This window comes from Rhipicephalus microplus, chromosome 3 (genome assembly GCF_043290135.1).
Source record: "Rhipicephalus microplus isolate Deutch F79 chromosome 3, USDA_Rmic, whole genome shotgun sequence".
In the NCBI taxonomy this organism is placed as follows: domain Eukaryota; kingdom Metazoa; phylum Arthropoda; class Arachnida; order Ixodida; family Ixodidae; genus Rhipicephalus; species Rhipicephalus microplus.
Window position 1 is genome coordinate 141,901,158 of NC_134702.1, and position 21,353 is coordinate 141,922,510.

Here is a 21,353-nt window from a genome sequence, read left to right on the forward strand (position 1 = left end):
CAATAAGTTTTTGTTTAAGAACTATCCAATTTTCTCTGACGGATCGGCTACGGAAGTTGGCTTCAAAATCTGGGAAGAAGCTACTGAGTTCGTTGTTAATTTCTTGACAGTTACCTTTATCATATAAACATATTGTTTTGTTTAGCATTTCACGGCGCTCTGGGAAAAATGCGAAATCTGCATGGATAACTTTATGGTCGCTAATTTCATCGAGATAGGTAATCGACGATAAGCTAGAAGGATCGGTGGTTAGAATGAGATCAAGGATATTTGCGGAATTGGCGGCAACACGTGTTGGCTCTGAAACAAGTTGTGATAAGTTAAAGTTGAAACAAGCATCTAGAAATTCTCTCGAGTCTTTCTGGTTTCCTTGTGCGGTTGTTCCGGTTTGCCAGTTAATATTAGGAAGGTTAAAGTCACAACACAGCAGAATATGGGCATTCGGGTGGGCTTTGGTGAGCGCATTTAGTATATCGTTATATTTGTTTGCGATGTCTGGATTTGCATTTGGTGGTCTGTAGCAGACACCAAGCAGTATTGTGTGGGGTGAAGCCCGGCAATGTAGTCATAAGATTTCTATGTCAGATGCTATGTTGATTACGGAACATGATAATTCCGGGCCGACGGCGATCAGTACGCCTCCTCCGCGAGTGCATTCGCGATCTATTCGGTATAAGTGAAAGTTAGGAAGATCTGCAAGAACTTCAGTGTCCGTCACGTCATCGGTAAGCCACGTTTCTGTTAATACAACAAGATTGGCATTGGATGACGTCACAAGGCTAGATACTTTTTCTCGTTTCGGTAGAAAGCTGCGTATGTTAGTAAAGATTACAGATAAGGAAAGATTGTTTTGTGCTGGATTTCGGAGGCGGTTCGTGACGCTATGCCAAATAAAGTGGGTTAAGTTTCTCCGAACTCAAGTGCATGCTTGCGCTTTGAAACTTGTTAAAGAAACCCTGGTAATCAAAATTATCTGTACTTCCCCAACACGGTGTTGTTCGAAATAATGGGGGGGGGGAGGGAGGTTAGTGTACACTTTTTGTAATGACCATTTGGGAAATTTTATCTTGTGAGAAGCGTATATAAAATGAACCCCTCGAATAGCAAGGAATTCTTCAAAGCAAATTTTCCATCCGCCCAAATGTGCTAACATAGTTTGTTGGGTGCCTTAGCTACAGATAGTCATTGCTCCTCGTTAGCATTGGCATGCGAAAAGTCCTTAGATGTGAAATCAATGGGCAAGTTGAGGATGCAAAATACGCAAAAAATGTTGCACAGACATCGTAGTAAATAAGAAGTTTTGATAGAGTGCTGAGCTATAGTAGGCTGGGGGGGGGGGCTTAACTACTCTCAATCTCATAAAAACAAAAATTCAAAACAAAAAAATACAGCCGTCTTTGTTATGTTTTGTGTTTCTGAAGCTGCTTTTCTTCTAAAGCACGAGAATAGGAATTACAGATCATAATCTTTCTGCCAGAAAGCGACTACGGTTATACTTTGCTGCAAACATCAGTGCCACCTTGTCACGTGTGCTTGTTACTAAATAAAAACTTCAGTACAGAACGTAGCAAACAAGTGCACCAAAGTGGCGGCATTGTAATAATGATAGTTTTACATGGCATTTTAGTAGCTCTAATCTTGATATGAATTTGAAGTGCACCGTAGTAAAGAGCATCAAATGTTTTTGCACAGATGCAGTTTCTTTTCTTGCACCTATACCTTCGTATACACGTTTCTGAAGCATTCCGCCGCCAACGAAATGTACCACCGAAGATGGAATCGAGACAACGTCTTTCGGGTCAGCAGCAGAGGACGAAAACCCCTGGGCCATTTTCTTCTCAATTATGATGATCGTGACGAAAATTCAGTCTTTAATGTTGAGTGTATAGTACGCTAAAGAAGTTGCAGTGATGAGCAACATATTCGGGATGCTGCAGGAAACATTCAAGAATCGGCAAACTGTAGAATAATAATTTTGGCAGCATTTACGGAGTACCTGCTTTAGCCACGGCCACAGCACTTACCCATTTACTCTCTCCTAAGAAGGGAAAGTTTCATGAGCATATTGCTACTTTCATGCATACTGACCCTCTCGGAGACTAAGAGCATGTGTGCCTGATGAAGAGGGTGAGGTGCTGTCTCGGTTCGCTCCTCATCAATCGGTCAAGCCGCAACTGCCGGTTACAATATACTTCAATCAAACCTTAGTCGATGTGGCGTCTCTTCTCACACGTAATGCCCGGTGGAAATGCTGAGATGAAACGGCGCCGGACTTGCCGCCTCAAATTCCCATTGAACAATGCGTTTCACGTTCTCCTGTAAAGGTGGTGTGGCATCAATATTGGTTTACGTTGATGTGGCAGCCGCGTTTGGTAGCCACGAAAATTGAGGCAGAATGTGGCGGCTTTTCGCCATTTCGAAGCGGCCGCCCTCCTTAATGATGAGATGGACGGTCATGACGTTGGTGTAGAGAGGCAAGATGAAATCGTCCTTTGCGATACCCTTTAGTATGTGCCCCACTTTGTCACTGTCGATTTTTTTTTCGTTGACTTTCCGGCACACTGACGTGAGCACTTGCTGTATGTAGAAGACATATGACTTGGTTGAGTACTGCACACGGGTGGTGAGCTTTTTCGCACAGCCATTTGGTGACCGAACAGGTACCCCAAAATTTTGCGTAGTCGATTCTAGAAGATGTCGCAATATCTTGTTTGAAAAAATTTTCAGGTAATTTTTTTAAATCACAGGCATGTTGCAAGAATGATTTAATTGCACAGCGTACTCCTGTGCTCTGTGAACTGAAAGCACAAAGTTGCTTTCACTTCCTTGATAACGAAATCACATTGCAAAACGCATACGGCCACTTCAAGCAGTGTTTTCTCATGTAAACGTTGAAGTTGAATTTATGTCTGGAATACAAGGCGCTTGACACGAGGTATACAAGGTTAAACACACCAAAAAGCTTGTAAACTTCGCGTTGCTCTGACATTTATGCACGTAACCACAAAAATTCGCTACGAGTTTTATTTTTTCTTCATTTCAAACCAAAACAAATGCCAGGAACTGTGTAATCGCATGGTAAACGCCATTTGCCGCACATACGGGTAATCACTTTTCGTGATATTCAGATTTGGCTGCCTCCGCTTTACAAGCATAATGAACTAAAATGAACGAAATGCATCAATTGGTAGGTCGGTACACTTATCATAACCAATAATTTATTGAACATTACCGTGTATCTGCTTTGTTTGCCACGCCTGTCTTGAACTACCCAACGGATGCGCATGTCCTGTCTTCTCGCTGACATATTATTGTTATGGCCGGTATTACTTCAATGAACCAACATAATGGCAAATAGCGTATTTATTATCATACTTTTGTCCTCACAAAGTGAAGACCCTGTCTCCACACAGGAGGGGGGGGGGAATCAGTGAGGCGCAATTTACAGGGCATGAGCCAGGAACGCGTGGATCAAGAGCCGCTTTGAATTCACTACTCAAAATAGTCACAACCAACCTGCCGGAACGGCCTAATACGGCACTAACACACACAGGATGATCAAAAGCCTTGAACGAACAATCCCCGCAGACTGACTGTCAATGAAACTTATCTTGAGTCGAGCGAAACAAGCAGTCAATGGTAATAAGAAAGCACCGCCCCGTAACCCTTCAAGGCTACAAGCAGCCTCTCGCGTAATTATCTTCAAGGGGGACGAGGTTACCGTCTTGCCGCTAAGTTTATATCAGTATCACCAGTGAATGATTGTTTTACTCGCCTCGGGATGGCGCCAAATAAGGCGGTGGTTGCTTCCACTCCCACTTGAATGTGCTGCCAGCAGCCGCCGAAGCGCGCAGGCCACGCGTTCCCGTGTTTCGTTTCATAAATATTGGCACCATACATTGCTGTTACAACAGCGCAGGACGTGCGCTCTCGTGGCTCAGTGGCTAACACCGCGCACTGTGGAGCGAGAAGTGGCCCGTACGATTTTCCTCGCGTCTGAAGACAATTCTCTAAATCACTTTTTGTTCTGACATATATATATATATATATATATATATATATATATATATATATATATATATATATATATATATATATATATATATATATATATATATGTATATATATACATATATATATATATATATATATATATAAATATATATATATATATATATTTATATATATATATATATATATAAAGAGAGAGAGCACGACGGCACAGACAAAAGGCGAAGGCAAACCTGAGCCGAAACCGTATAATAGCTGTCATACTAAAACAATGTCTGGAGAACTAGTATTTCAACGAAGGAGGTTTTATTGCGCACCTGATCTGTTCATGAAAAAATGAAACAACGGAAACAAGTAATGTGGTCACAAAGAAATTCACCTATCTATGGTGTGAATAATGATGAGTGGGGCAAAGCCTCCGTTCGTCCGTCCATGCTTTCTTCGGTCCATTCATCAGTGCTTCAGTTCATATGTTCATTCATGCTTTTGTCCGTCCGTTCTTCCATGCCTCCATCCGTCCATGCTTGCATCCGTCTGTGTGTCCACACGACCGCCCACCCTTTTTTCGTCCTTCTGTTTGTCTGTATCTGTCTGTATGTCCGTGCTATCTGTATGTCTGTCCATCCGTCCGTCCGTTCGCCCATCCATCTGTCCATATAGTGAACACTCCAGGCACCACCATCTCGCATCTTTTCATCATATATTCATCATATACACGTACCACCATCCAGCGGCCATTCCAAAACCAAAAACGAGAGGTGGCTACTTATATAGTAGAGGCACGACCCATGCTTTGAGAAGCTTCACCCATAGAAGTGTTTAACAACTTCGATTACTTCGTCCTCAACAACAATGGTAGAGCAGTGAGCCGTCCTGGTGTGTTACGAAAAAGTTGTTAACGCTTTAGAGCACTTGATACAATGGAGGACCATAAAGGCATCCAGTGGGCTAACGTGTAGTTAAGAATCCACACGCTTCCACGGATTCTGCGTCAGCGAGTGTATAGAAAAGTGGGCAACGATTTAGAGTAACAGGTACTCTACCATGGGAGACCATATAGCCGTGCCGTGGGCCTCAAACTTGATGAGGCCTTGTTGAAGAAGAAGTCAGACACACAGCCAACGTTCAAGATTGGGAGAGGTAATAGCGCACCGGCACACTAACAGTGCGGTCAAATGTTACCACACAGATGTAGACTTAGATCAGCGGTTTCAGCTCGAAAAAACTCGAAAGTCCCGACAAACTTTTCACAGCTTCTGCAATCACCTTCTAGCGAGAGGCTATAAATTAGCCAGAAAATTGAAACTGCTATGTTTCATACTGCTTATTATTTACATTAGAGGATTAGAAAAGAGAAAATGCGTGTTCTTTGAACAAAAAAAACAGAGCATATCTACAGAGGACATGAAGATAAGAGGGGCGATGCGTCCATCAGATCGGCCGTGCTTCCGTTCGGCCATTTATTTTTGCTTTCGTCCGCCCGTGCGTCCGTCAGAGCGACCGTTCGTGCGTCCATCCGTCCGTCCGTCGTGCGTTTGCCCATGCGTCCGTCCATCCACGCGTCTGTTTTTGCGTCCATCCGTGCGTCCGTGCACCAATCTGTCTGTTGATTCATGCGTTGGTCTATCCGTCCGACCATCTATTGAGTACCACCATCTCGCATCTTTTTATCATATACTCATCATATAGAAGTACCGCCATCCAGTGGACATTTCAAGGACTAAACAAGAGGTGGACTAGAAGAGCGGAACGCGCACACACTCTTTTGACCGGCGCTTCGTGTCAAGTTCTCACCTTTCGCCGCCGCTAGTTCATGGCACGGCAACCTTACCCTTACTAAACCTTGCTAAAACCAAGAAGGGTACGCAGAGCGAGTTTACCGTGCCAACATTTTCTGGTCGGATAGTGCCCAAAGCGCGTCCTTCTACTAATAATTATTTAGTAAGCAACAACTTTAAGGCAAATTTTAGTCAAGAATAAGTCACCAATACTTGTCTCTGCAGAAATAATTTCATAAGAAATAATTATCTTTTCATTTATTCATAACGTGTGCGGGTTTTCTCTTCAGTAATAAAAGGGAGTGGGTGTGCCACTCCTCTAGTTCTACCGCGGAGGTGGCTACCTACTACTACGATGACTACTACTATTACTACTACTACATACATCGCGGACGCACGACCCACGGCTTATGGAGCTTCGCCTCTAAAAGTGTTTAACGATTTACTTGGAGATTACTTCGAACGCACGCTTTTTTGAAGAAGTAGCATATCCTCGCCACCAACCATTTATGGACCGCACAGCCTATCCCACATAAACTTATCTGCACGAACGTCGAATCTCATAAACAATGCCAGTCACATAACTGAAGAAAAGAATTTTAAGTTTCTAGGACCACGTGTAACTTGATTTTTTTTTCAATCACGAGGCGACGCATGCGACCCATCTTGGTGGGCTCTGCGAACACTGTATGCAGAGTTTTAGGGGCGAAGCTGATAAACTGTGGGTCGGATGCCCACGATATATGTAGTACCAGTAGTAGTCATCGTCGTAGTAGTAGTGGGTAGCCACCTGATGCACTGATGCACGGACCAACGCACAGACGGACGCACGAACGGACGGACGGATGGACGCATGGACCATCGCACAAACAGACGCAAAGACTGACGGACGAAACCGCGATCTGATTGACGGACGCTTTGCGACACTCATCATCATGCACTCCGTGCATATGCTGTAATTTCTTTCATCTTTTTTTTCTGGCGACCTGACCATCTTTGCTGAGAATATTGGCCTCGCTCGAAAAAGAGCCTGTTGCATTTTGATTCAGCTCATTCAAAGATGCAAATAAAGGCATTGTCCGATCTACCACGTGAAGTTATTTATTCAGTTCGTGACCAAGCTAGGTTTATCCCAGCTTTTCATGTCCAATAGAGACACTGACAGCCACCGGTAGCCCAAGATTTCTACTAGGCTCATGCGCGGATAATGGTACTGGTGGAGGAAATGGACGAGTAGTTCGAAAAATAGGGCAATATACCGCAGTGACGCAAGCACCCCTCACGTCCATGGCGCGTTGGATCGCATTAATATAGTCGCACGACGTGCGGGGTTCACATACTATTCACTGCGCCCATTACCTGGGTTGCATGTGTCACCCCGTGAAGGCAAAGGAAAAAAAGTAATTTCCACGTGTTCCGACCTATACAGTAAGCCCTCCACCAAGTGAGCGACTTGCATCGCTTGTGCACTTAGATATTCATGTGGAAAGGTGAATGTAGGACAGATGTCACAATAGATCAGTGGTCGGTTGCGAGAACAGGCTAGTTCTTTAGAAACTTCTGTGCGAGGCGAACTCGCGTTACACAGCGGCAAATGCGTATCCATCCCCCGTATGTGTGACGTCACCCTACTTGAAAACTATTGTGAGAGGCACCATACAGCGATACTTGAGGTGTTTACAATAAGCAATAAAGAGGTAGAAGTATGTAAATCACTTGAAGCTTACACCTTGTTATTACGCAACATTTATTCAAGAGTGTCCAGTGCTGCTCTTAGGGCATCGTGATCGTGAATCAAGCCCTTTTAGGTAAATTCATCCTGCCGGTAATGACTCATATTCTACCCCGGATAGTAAACACGTGAAATAGAATTGAACTGCTTAGAAAACTGGCTTGAAATTCAGGCGCCATTAAAGTTTGCCTCTACGGTCGTGATACATATCTCACGCAGTTAAACAGGACAAAAAAAGAAGCACTTTGATGTGGGTGGCACACCGTGGGAGAATCGAATATAGGCAAGCTTGAACACATTTATTAGGTCTGACAATATTTTCAAGCGCTCATAATCAAGATCGCTCTTGCTCCAACAACAATTTCTGCAGCAAACGGCCATGAAGGCACGTTGATAAGGTTTCTTATGGCAGAACTAGCCATCGCAACGACCAGAAGATCCATCGCAGCGGGCAGCCTCGCTTTCCTGGCGTGCCTCGGGTGCTGCCTGCTCGCTGCGCCCTTCGCTGCCACCGCAGCGACCGGATTCGGAGCGGCCTTCGCCACCGCACGCCTCGGTGCCTGGATTTGAAGAAAAAAAACACGCATAAGAAAATACTGCATGTGATGTTCAAATTGTTTTTACTAAAAAACAGTGCCTGCGTGTGTACCAATGTACATCAAAGTATTATCAAGGGTACAATTATATTATTAGCTATACACCTACACTTTGAGTACTCACAATCTTGTTAGCCCTCATGGTTTTCCCTTAATTTGTTCTGTCTAGGCCGGAATCGCTCAGACTAACCATTTTAAGACAACATTCGGCGTGCATCGTATACAACTTGCTCGTGCTTCCATGACGACAGAAATGCGTATCACGCGTTCCTATAGACTTCCTAGAGAACATATATGCCACACGTAGTGACTCGAAGAGGTGCTCTATTATCTGCGATGATGGCAAGCCTTATTAGTCACCCACCTATTAAGCTCAATACCATCTCGAGCCGTCAAAGCGCAATTAACATTCTTCAATGCGCATTTTACGAGTCATTGACACAGGTAATCAATATGTACTGCCCTATATCGTAGTGTGAGAACCGAATGCAAGTGTAATTGTTTTCTTCTTTAGTCTTATCTGTTGTACGCTAGTAAGCTATAAAAAATGAAGCCATCAGCAGGAAATGCATGCAGATCATTCAGTTGTTTTGGTTTAAATAAGGTGTATTGCAGGGTGTATAAGGTGTATAAGGTGTATTGCAATAAGGTGTATTGTATTGTGCAAGAACGGTGATGATCTTAAGAGCTTGACCAAGCCAGTCGTCTGATTCCAAAAATACATCATTACCGCTATGGCATCGAAGGCAATCAGTATTATTAGCTTTTACCTATTGATAGATTGTGAAATAATACAACACTGTAATTCACTGCAAAGGGGCGGTAACTAGAAAAGGAACATGGCAAATACTTGTGGACTCAAGTCTGTAGGAAGAAACGCCTATTTCGATCATGCATCATGTGTGAATATCCTAAAATCCTGTATTAGAGAGTGCTACTACAACTCATTTAGATTATGTAATTACGAAGTGGCAATGCGCAATTCTTCAAACGCACTTCTTTTTGTGGTCCTAAGCAACTGAAATAACACAGTTTTACTAATTCTGTACATCCAACGTCTGTATCAGTATGCTAAGGCGCGGAGTCCCACAGTGAACATAGTTTAACCAAACCTACCTAGACGTAGATGAGTCTTTGTGTTTCTATGACTATTCGTCGTATATAAATATTTATTATTGGGCATTTGGGGTACTCAGACAATTCCCGTGTAAAATTTCTTCTATTATTCAAAAATAAAATGATTCCTTGCGTAAAACATTTAGGCATTTCAGTTGGCTGAGGCCGCCTACATAACTAGTTTCCTTGTCTAATATGTCATCTGCCAATGGTATGCACATTAAAGGCATTGTTTAGGCGACCACACTAACATCATGTTTTACGTGTCACATGTATATATACTCCAGCTGTGTAGCTTGAATCAAGATTGTAAAAAGTCACACTCACTGGCTACTAATAAGGCGCAAGCCACGAGAGCAATCAGCATGGCTTTGGCATTCATCCTTGGGTCCGGAGGAGATCTGTAAAAACAAAGATGGAGATATCCAGCTATACTAACATTTTCAAATTGACAAAACAATGCTTTCGGACACAACTATGACCATGTGCTCTTTGGAATTTTCATGCTGTACACATCGAGTGGTATTGAACATCATTAGCTTCACTGGGGTTTTCCTCGGACAAGATTAAATTTCAGCACTTCACATTGGTGCGTCTGGTCAAGAATAGCAAGTAGCTTACTCCTCTAGTACAGATGATTTCATAGAAGAAGCTTAGCTTTGTTTACAATGTTCTTAACTCCTGAATAATTCACTTAACAGAGCTGGAAGACCTCGCCTATAAGTGAAACAAATTCAGTAGTACTTACTATCACTCGTCTTCAAGAGATGAAGAGAAACTTGTGGTGTAGCCATTAGTGTGAGAGTATTTAAACGGTTTTGTACAGAAAAACTGCAGAAAATGTGCGTCACTCTGCGACGTCATAGTAACTTTCCACCGTGATAATCGCAAGGATAATTAGATAAAAGGCAGAAAGTGAAATATTGCTGTTGCTGCGATTTTATTGGCTAGTTTCTGTGCAAGTGTATCATGCAGAGACAGGTGTTTGTTCGAATGATGTACGGTTGCACTCCAAGCGCACCTATACGTTTCTGTTCCAGATACGGGGGTTGAAACTAGAGATCAATGAAAATATCTGTCACGCTGTAGAGACCACTGTGCCAAGGCTGATATGCCCATGTTTCCTGCGTCAGGTGCGTGTAAAGTTTTGACTTTTTGTGATTTGTTAGGCACAATAGTTATGGCCTCAGTTTATTCATCATACGCTATGCAGGGTGTGGAATAAAACGTAAACTAAAAATTACTGATCAGGTTGAAACTACATCCAAAAGTTGTGATTTTTATGAACTTTAAGTAAACTCACAATGGTAACGCATCTATCTATCTATCTATCTATCTATCTATCTATCTATCTATCTATCTATCTATCTATCTATCTATCTATCTATCTATCTATCTATCTATCTATATATCTATCTATCTATCTATCTATCTATCTATCATCTATCTATCTATCTATCTATCTACCTACCTATCTATCTATCTATCTATCTATCTATCTATCTATCTATCTATCTATCTATTCTTCTATTTCTCTCTCTCTCTCTAGCCACCTATGACTTTTAGCTTTCCTGATAAGAGAAATGCTGGGGCTAGTTGGTGATTGGGAATAAACATACTTGCACAGCGCAAGACTACGAGTAGTTACGATGTAACTACATGGTCGTTTCACTAGCTTCACATACATCATATTTTGTATAACGTGAAGTCGATGAATCACAATGGTATATGAGTGGTGCAAACATAATCTTGACATGCGTGTCAGGTAAGAACATGACTACTTGCCACGCTCACGATGCACTCGTGGTCGTTTAGCTGGCTTCACATACGCCATCTTTGGTATAACGTGACGTGAATGTATCACAAAAGTGTATATTTTTAGCGCCATCGGTAATAACATTTCAGCTAAAATCAGCGCTCGTTCTGTCCTTGTCTCTTCTTCTGTTGTTACGTCGTAACTACTCGTAGTCTTGCGCTGTGCAAAAATTTTGAGTGGCTCTCCTGGCCATTTGGATAATGTGATTTATTTTAAATTTGGTATGACAGAACATGAATGTATGACGAGCATAACTGACTTTTCGTTTACATGACATATCGCAAAACAGGTATATTACGACACTACTGCAAGGTGAACACACGTGACAGGCCCTTTGATGAAAATCAAGACATGCGTGTCATGTAAGAACATGACTACTTGCCATGCTCATGGTTCGCTCGCGGTCGTTTCGCTAGCTTCACATACACCATATTCGGTACAACGTGACGTGACTGAATCACGAAGGTATATGAGTGGTGGAAACATGATAATCTTGACATGCGTGCCACGCAACAACATGACTACATGTCACACTCACGATGCGCTCGCGGCCGTTTCGCTAGCTTCACGTGCACCATAGTTGGTATTACGTGACGTGACTGGATCACGAAGGTATATGAGTGGTTCGAACATGATAATCATGATATGCGCGCCATGTAAGAACATGACCGGATGCCTGCATGCCACGCTCATGATGCGCTTGTGGTCGTTTTACTGGCGTCGCATACACTAATTTTGTTATAACAGTATGGGAATGAATAACGAAAGTGTATGAGTGGTGCAAACATGACAATCACGACATGCGTGCCATGTAAGGACATGACTACTTGGCACGCTAGAGATACGCTCGTGGTCATTTCGCTGGCTTCACATACACCAAATTTCGTATTACGTGACGTTAATGGACGAAGAAGTAAATGACACGTCCAAACATGATAATCATAATATGCGTATCATGTAAACTGCATGCTACGCTCATAGCACACTCGCGGTCTCTTCGCTATAGCTTCACACATACCAAGTTTCTTATTAGGTGATGTTAATAGACGACGAAGGTAAATGGCACCTCAAAACATGATAATGATGATATACGTGTCATGTAAAACCTAACTAAATGCTACACTCGTAGCGCGCTCACGACCGTTTCGCTAGCCTTACATTTACCAAATTTTGTATTGCGTTACGTGAACGGACTACAAACCAAAATGTCAAGCGAAAACATGATAATCATGACATGGAAGTCATGAATAGCATAACTTACGTCCGTCTCGTAACATTCTGCTGATTTTAAAGTGGCATACCCTGCTTCCTCATTTGTGCCTCGCATATCATCGATTCCCATGGTACGTGGGATTTACCATTTTTTTTTGCTTTGTTGCATTGCCCTTGAATGGCCAGAAGTAAACCTAAGCTGCTTCTTATTGTTTGGGAAAAAAAATTAAGATGTGGCAGGAAGAGTTGCAGTGGTATTTTAATTTTAACTACTTTTTCGCTCTTGTAGCCTCTATTAAGTGCGTTTCTTCGTTGGCTTTCAAGTGTTACTCGATTAAGGAATCTCATGAAGTTTAGGTACTATTTCTTTTTACGTCTTCCTTACTAAACTTAGCTTCTTAGCTAACCCGAGCTACTTCGACATAGCGTTGAGATACACTTGCAGAAGGAATTATAGCAATGTTGTGTTCAAGTATGAAGATTTCAACCGTGAACCCTATTACTACGGTCTTGGAGATTTCTGTAAAATTTCAAAGTGAATGCATGACATGCTGAACAACGGCACCTATGTATATCCAGGTGACGTTGTTCAGGAAGGTCGACCGCCTTTTTTGCACTATTGAGAAAAATGTTGGACTTGTAGTAAAAGTGTTTTTATTGTCTATGTAATAGTAGAAAAGCCGCCATGATAACACTGCAAGTCCTGATGCTGATAGTAACTATTGGCAGTCGTTTCGGAATTGATATACTGTTTAAAACCTATTCCGAAAAATTTGTTTATTGTGCGAAGATTAAGGGGCACAGCTAGTTCCGATTTTATTGAAATATTATAAACTAATATTAAGGAATGTAAAATATACACATTAAATTAGAGAAGAGACATTGCAGCGTAGTTTGTAAAGGCTTGTCTTAAACCTAAAATCCATTACATAAAGCTATAAAAAACCTACAGAACTAATTAACAGCCATGTGTTACGTTAGTATTTCAAAGAAAATGACTGTTTCTGGTGTGTGAGAATAAAGTATTGAAGCAGGCTGTTTTGGTGCTCGAGAATGTGTCAGAACGTGCGTAGCGTGTTTGCAGGTGTGATCACGCAATTAAATAAATCACTTCGGGCAGTAAATGTTGAAACCATGCAGTTAAAACGCAGTAAGTGATAATTTTTCACCGGAAATTCCAACGCAGGATGCAAAAACTCAACGCTCTGTCGAGAACCCCTTGATGCGTGCGCAATTGCTGTGGATCCGTAGAAATGAACTGATGCCGAGGTTGCACAGCTTGTAAGCTACCTATGCTTGGTTCACTATATATTTATTGCCGTCAAACCAGAAATAAACGTGCTCGCTGGTGGTGCATGCTCAGGGTTGGGGTGAAACCTAACAAAATTGAATTACCACAGCAACACATAGTTAATTTGAAGATATTTTAATAATTACAGCATAATCGTGGCTGCAAGTGACAAAGTGTAAAATTGCTTGTGAATTGCTACGCTTGCACTCGTCCTGAACTATTTGCTGTGCGGTGTTAACCAACGGAGTTCATCAGATGCACCAGCACTTGTTTCGGTCAATAGAATATTACATTCGGGAAGATTGAACAGGACAAACCTACCGTAGATAACCATCATTTGCTCGCCCAAAGGGCCAAATGTATACGCTGCCGTGTTCAAAACCGTGCAACCAGAAAGCTAGAAGCTGTGGAATAAACCTCCCCAGGGCAATGAAGCTGCTTGCAAAAGGAGAGCGATACAGTCGTGATTACCAGGAGAGCAAGTTTAGGGCTTCTTTTAACACCTCGGAGAAACGTTGTACTGAAGCAATATCAAATACAGTAACGACTAGTCCAAAGAATGCATTTCTGTTTCCAGCCCTTGGTCACAGGGTTTGAAGTTGTCATGAACCCAAATAACGAAATGAACTTGACTCCTAACGTCACTTCGCGGACTTTTTTGTGAAATGAATTAGTAAAATTTCGTTTTTTTTTCATTCGCAAAAAAATATTCTTGGTACTCACGCCATAACGCTGTCACGTTAAGAAGTGTAGCTCCCTAGTCATCGCTTTTTTTTATTTTCACAAAGCGGCACACCATGCTCACGCATCAGACCATAAACTGACAGTCGGTAGCCACTTAATAGATGGTGTTGGATGGAATTTACAGCGGTCCCTGCCACAAAAAAATTGGCAGATCCCACGTAGCATGAGAATCGATGATATACGAAGCATGAATAAGGAAGGCTGAATTGCGACTTTAAAATGAGAACAACGTTACGAGGTTGCCGTAAATTATGCTGCACATTACTTACTTGCCATGATTCTCATGTTTCGACGTGTGAGTTACCTTCGCCCTCTACTCACGTCACATAATACGAAATTTCATATATGAGGAGCTAGCGAAACGGCCGTGAGCACGTTATGACTGTAGCATGTAGTCTTGTTTTCATGACACGAATATCCTGATTAACATATTTGGACGTGTCATTTTACCTTTGTCGTATATTCACGTCACCTGATGCCGAATTTCGTACATCTGGATCTAGCAAAATGGCCACGAGCACACTATGAGCGTAGCATGTAATCATGTTTCACATAAAACGTAAAGCATAGTTACCATGTCTAGACGTATCATTTACGTTCTACATTTATTCCCGGGACGTGATACCAAAGGTCATATACGTAGACCTACCAAATTGGCCGCGAGCACACTATAAGCATAGCATGTAATCATGCTTCACATGACACGCATATCTTGATTATCATGTCTAGACGTGTCATTTACCTTCGTCGTCTATTCACATTACCTGATATCAAATTTGGTATGTGTGAAGCTAGCGAAACACCTGCGAGCATGCTATGATGTAATCATGTTTCACATGACACGCATATCGAGATAATATAAATTGAATATGTAATTTACCTTCGTCGTCTATTTACGTAACCTGATACAAAACTTCGTATGTGTGGATTTAGTTAAACGACCGCGAGCATATCATGAGCGTGGAATGTAGTCATGTTCTTGCATGACAAGCATCTCATGATTATTAAGTTTGCGCCAGTCATGTACCTTCGTCATCTATTCACGTTCCGTAATACCAAATTTGGTATATGTGATGCTAGCGAATTTACCGCGAGCGCATCATGAGCGTGGCGTGTAGTCATGACTAGTAATACCATGAAAATCATAACATGCATGCCATAATTTCCACGTCAGAGTTTGTCAGTTATGTTTGCTATACAGTCATGTCATACCATAGCAGTTTTGCAAAATTTTATGTGAACTATACCACCGCAAGAGCAGCAAGACCATGAAATGTAAATCATGACAATCATGACATGCTTGTCGTGATTTTCTTATTATGACTAGCTAGGTATGCTCGTCGTACCGTCATGTTATGTCATACTAATTTTGCTATCGATACCAATATCGAGACGGCCAGGAGAGCTAAAAGTCGTGGATGGTTAGAAACATTATTTGATAATTAGATACGCTCAAAGTCGCCGAAGTTTATGAACAAATGCTTCGCATTATAAAGGCTGGAGCAGTCGCTTTCATGATCTCGTGGCTCATGCGACATGGCTGCCTTCGTGGCTTTCACTGTATTCACTGGCTGCCTTGGACTTTCACTGTATTCGTTCGCTCCATCTATGATTGCAGGTAGCCAATATTAGCTTGAAGTCAAATCTTTCGGATTGGATTCCCTCAAACCTCGGAGGCTCCAAGTCAAAGCTACCCTCCAGGACTTCTCACGCGCACAGGCGTTGGTTAGTGGCAAACACAAGTCGCTGTAGCTTTCGTGTGTTGCTACGCTGTAATTTTACAGCTAAACCTGTTATGAGATCACGACACCGGTCGCGTGGGTGAAGTACTTGTCCGCCTCCACCACCACCAGTGTCCGTATTGGCTATTGCACGAAATAAGAAAAAAAATCTGTAAATGAAAACACCAATGACACCATTAGATTCGAAGGCTGGTTTCCTGCGTACCGGACCAGTATTAATCCACTAAGCCACGTCGGTGCTTGGAGACGCTTCGGAAACTGGCCTTAGGTAGACTTTATGTCGGAAAAAAATCGTGGTCACATGAGTAATAAAGTGTTTCAGCACAACAAAGAAATAACCAGCTGTCACAAATTGCGAATCGCGCCAGGAGCGGTCTTGGAATGCTCCTACCCTTTACAAAAGCCAGAGGATAACTCTGTACAAAAGCTGCATCTTAGTCACCTATTACTGTAGCGCATACCCACTGTTGGGGATTGTGGGAATTACAAAATCTTCTGGCATAACACTTCATCTTCGTCAGCCACAGCATCAGAAATATTGCACAATGTTTTTTGCAAGTGGGCAATGCGTACCATGCTTCTTTGAATAATGATAAAGGATGGCATAGTGAATGCCTCCTACTACACATGAATTTGTAGCATAGTGGGTACCCTGCAAGTGTTCTTGCAGCAGCTACCCAAAGAATGTTTGAAAGGCTCTTAAAGGCCGCTATTCCAGCTTTCGCTGTGATAGTGCCCTGCGTTCCGTGCCTCCTGCTGTGTATCCTGATTTCTAGGGACGCACGAATGGCTTCCTCCATTTCACGAACTGATTCGAGCTCGGTCATCAACTCGCTCGTCGAGTTTGTTAGTGTCAGTACTTCAGTAGTATATAAGATAATCAATTATGACGAGCAAGAATATTACTTAGCGGCACTTGTGAGCGCATTTCCGTGGTAAACGCGGATCATGTTGTGCGGATGGGTGTGGGTGCCAACTATGTAATTAGTTTGTCACCTTTCGTTCTTCATTGGACAGTGCATTACAGAGTATATAAGCATTTGGCCAGTCATAAGAAGTCAAAAGCGAGCTAGTAGCTGTCTAATACGGCTGTGTCGTGCTCTACATAAGACCTGTTAATCAGCGTATACTACTGCCGAAACACAGTGAACGTTTTGATGTACTGGTGATATATCGCTCCGCCCATACCACTCCTTGTGTTTTCAGTCGCACCTTGTAGGCCGCACATAAACGAAAAATCAATGTTGTTCGCGAAATGATGATATCGACAAACACACCCGGGTGTACACATAATGCTGACATTTCGCTCAAAGTCACATTTGGTCAAAGCCAGGTCAGTAACATTTCAAAATGTACCGGTTTACTTTCATGTTATATAATGTTTCAGCCTTATTTATGTTAATCGAGTGGAGTGATAGCATTGTTTTTTTAAAGTCTGCTGAGCCACCTGCATTCATAAAGGAGAAAGTGGTTTCTATATTATCTTCGCTGCGCTTCCAGGCGGCATCTCGGGGTCGCCACTTAATTCCTAAAGACACGCATAGAGTGTCAGCACTAAATCTGGAACCAATCAAGATTTCGCGCTTGTCGGCTTTATTCCGTTATCTTCGTTTGCACAGTCGGTATCACACATAACGAGGTAAAATTGTTTGGTCGCGTACTATTATGATAGTCATGCGGGTCAATGTAGAACAGGCAGACAGCGGCCTGCTGAATAGTGTGAAACGTTTCACAACTGATATTTTACGTATATGTATACACTCCTGTTTAAACCTAGCAGGCACCTCTTCCACATATGTACAGAAGATAGTAGCATGAAAACTTTTGATACCCCTCCTCTCGCTGCACCAATCGAGGGTATGTACCATAACCACGTCACGTAAATCACTGTTCGTGCGTCACGAACGCCGCAAAGGACAAGATACACCAGGAAAAAATAACACCCCCTTTTCTTTTTCGTATTTTTCTGAGAAACGTTAAGACACTCTTGAAATGGGTCTTGTAGAATGCAGGACGTAAAAAAACTTCTGCTATCTTCTGCTAAAGAGAAATTACAGATGCGAAGCAGCCGGCGCTAACGTTTACACTGGCGGCGGCGTTTACTTTGCCGCTCATCAAGCTAAAGCCAAGTAAAGACGCCATTAACTGAACTCGGAACACACGATCCAGTGCCTACATACACGGAGTGGCCAGTGAACGGTTGTGCAGCACGACCAGTTGGTCTTTTACTAACAGAAGCTGCCTGCGTGGGCTTTGTGAGGTAGGAGAGAGGGACGGGAGCGACAGTTTTGTAGGTGTCTTCCTGGGCCGGCCCCCGACGCGAGCATGCGTAGTAGGAGTGTATGGAGGGACAACGTTACACCGGCGAGACTAAGAGCTGACTCACATCTAAAACGTGGCTGATCGCTCTGTCGTAGAAATCGGTACGGCACGCAAGCGAAATGTATCTTCACAGAGGTATACGTGAGCGTGTCCAGTGCATTGTTTTGTCACAAGGGCGAAGAAATGAGTGCTACGGAAACTAATTGTAATGTCACGCGAAGAACGCCAAGCATCTCTAAACTTGCAGCGCGCCCCTTCGGGTGCAATGACGCAAGAAATGATCACACAGAGAAAGAGCGCGGGCTAACAGCTGTCGCACCAACACAACGAACAACGCCCGAAACGACCGCACTGCAATATACAGTACGAGTGCGAACTGCCGCGATCGTTACCTCTTCGTGCGTGTGCAGTACCACGGCTGCTGGATGAACAATTTCATCCATCAGTCACGCCAGTACGCTTCTATAGCCAAGGCAGGCGTAGCGGTGAGCAAAATGACCTTCGTGATTTCGATAACTGTAGCGCCAACTTAGGCGGAAATACAAGACGTATGTGCATACCACTCCTGAGCGCTGTTAGGACCGTCTTCATTAGTGAGTTTTTCGGCCTTTATGAACGGGACGAAAATATTTCGACGCATTCCAAGCAAGGGTGTGCCGTCAAGACGGGTTGATTTCCTCTCGGCGAAACCTGAACGAGGGGTCCAGGACCGGTCTGCGCAAGGAAAGCACACGAGCCAAGAAAGGCCATTTTGAGCTCGACTCTATACAAAGCTTTCCAGGTAAACAAGAAAGCAGCTGGGCCATTTTGAGGTCACCGAAGATCTGGAAACATTCGAACCAGCGTGGTATTTGCAGTTTGGGCTGAAAGCTCAAACCAAACTGGTTGTGGCTGCATCTTGCGAGGAGAAGGATATTAGCAGCTAAGCCCCTGCTCCTAGCAAACAACGAGGAGTGGAATGTGGGGTTGAAGGAAAGAAAAGGGCACTATCTGCTGTAGCTCTTGCGGGAGCCCGCCTCGACGACGAGGGATTAGTTTACTACTACACCTTCCGCCTTTTCTCCATAGGATCGGCTGAATGGAGTGGCATATTTTACGATATGCTGGCACACCCTACATTGTCCTACCCAAACACGGTCAGGGAAGTTTGACACGTGTACTGGCAGCCGGAATTTCGAACCTCACCCAACTGCCAGAATAGTCTTGGAAACCAAGGTCAGCTAAGATTATCGGACGTGCGCGAATCTTGGTGAAGTGTGCGAAACGTCGGTGCAGTGCGTTTGTGACCATATTTTCCACATGCATTGTGTGGTGTCTTTCCTCTCCTTCGTGGGTGGAGCACCTAGACCACGGAGCGCCCTATTAGCGCAAGCCGCACACAATGCGCCCAGGGTTGGCAACGAGGCACTATATAAGCTGAAAACTTCCGTGTATTTCAAGCTCTACAGTTCAACAGTTCTCATGTACAGTTCTTGATTTCTACTTGATCACTTGATCCCCTCTTTTTGAATTCTCAGTTACTAACCATGTAAATAAATTGTTGTCGTTTTTACGAACGCCTCATCTGACGTGTTCGACGATGGGTCCTAGGACGAGCACCCGCTACCAAACTGAAACCCGCAAGACCCGGAGTCGCGACAACACACACGCACGAGTTACCACGCCCAGAAGAGGCGCGCGAGCTTAACAACACGCGGGGAATGACCGTTAAAGCGTATACTTCGCACCAGCCACACCATATGGCCAATGATGAAAAAACACGCTGAAATCGGCGAGCTCTAGGGACTGCCAACAGCATATATATAAATAGCTTGTGGTCAATATGCTGCAGGACGTTCGCTCGTTGTCGTAGCGAATTCACGCCGCGCGCTGATGATTGAGATTTCCTTGTATTTTTTAAATACGGTGGTCTTTCTTAGGATAATTCAACTGTTTTTAGTCTATCTGTCTGTCTCTCTGTTTAGTTGTCTGTGTGTCAAGTGAAACGGCTTAAGTACGACCACAATCATAACGCCCATCAACATTGCCCAAGTTTCTGCATTCAAACGCGTGCGATTGTAGAAGTAAGACCGAATGTTGCGCATATCTGCGCAAAATGCAACACGCCAATACTCCGCGGTGTGTTTCTTTTACTAAAAAATCCATACATAAGTGAGGATAAGAATTCTAGCGTTTAATACGCTGCACTGACAATGTCACGCCATGTGGAAACGGCTACTGTCCTACACTTTGCTAAAACAATACGGTCCTGCCACCCACTTCAAAATCTAAAAAATATGGCCTCCGAGTTTCGTTTTCTGAGATCAACGAGAGATGCCGGTCATGTCACATGCAGCGCCTGCAGAATATTATTTACCGATTTCCTTGCGCAAAACATCAAAATAACTGATTCATTCTATTCACTCTCTCCAGGCGGAAGGCTATCGACTTTCGACGACATCTTGAGTCAAATATATAAACATGCAGATACGAGGTCAATTTTTTTCTTGCCATCACTTACTTCATAATTCACAACGCCATATCCGCGACGTAAATACAGTAATAGAGCCGTGGTGGAGCCTAGCAGAAAACACTTTCGTATTAGAAATTATGGTTGATCCCTTCATCAAAAGAATTTGTATAGCACGAAACTGTTCATTGATAAATGAGAGCACACAAAATGCCTAGAAATGTTTGCAAACTACAGCACCATTCAAAATGTGTGCACCAATGTTGAAGCCTTGTAGCACATTTTTATCGCGATAACAAACGTTCGTCATAACGACTAAACCTTCGTGGTAGTTGAAGTAAATAACATAGCCCCGGCCAAAGTGTATGATGAATCTCACGCAAAAATCGCATCAGCAAGCCCATGATCACTATCATTTGATATGCGCTCGTAGAGAGTGTCGTCATTTGAAGAGAAAAGAGGGGAAGTGTGCGTTCTCCAGATATTGGGTAACCCACACTTTTTTTCAGGCGTACACCAACATGGCGCATCAGGAATGCGGGAG

At 43.1% G+C, this 21,353-nt stretch overlaps 1 protein-coding gene across 1 annotated transcript in view; it reads right to left on the reverse strand.

The window, feature by feature from the left end:
• Positions 1–7,801: 7,801 nt before the first annotated feature.
• LOC119185430 (uncharacterized) overlaps positions 7,802–21,353 on the reverse strand; it is a 391,205-nt gene continuing 377,653 nt past the window's right edge. The window contains exons 2-3 of the mRNA XM_075890346.1: positions 9,561–9,634; positions 7,802–8,081 (exon numbers count right to left, since the gene is read on the reverse strand). Coding sequence (XP_075746461.1) covers positions 7,936–8,081; positions 9,561–9,634 — 220 coding nt within the window. The 3' untranslated portion in view covers positions 7,802–7,935. The remainder of the gene's footprint in view (positions 8,082–9,560; positions 9,635–21,353) is intronic.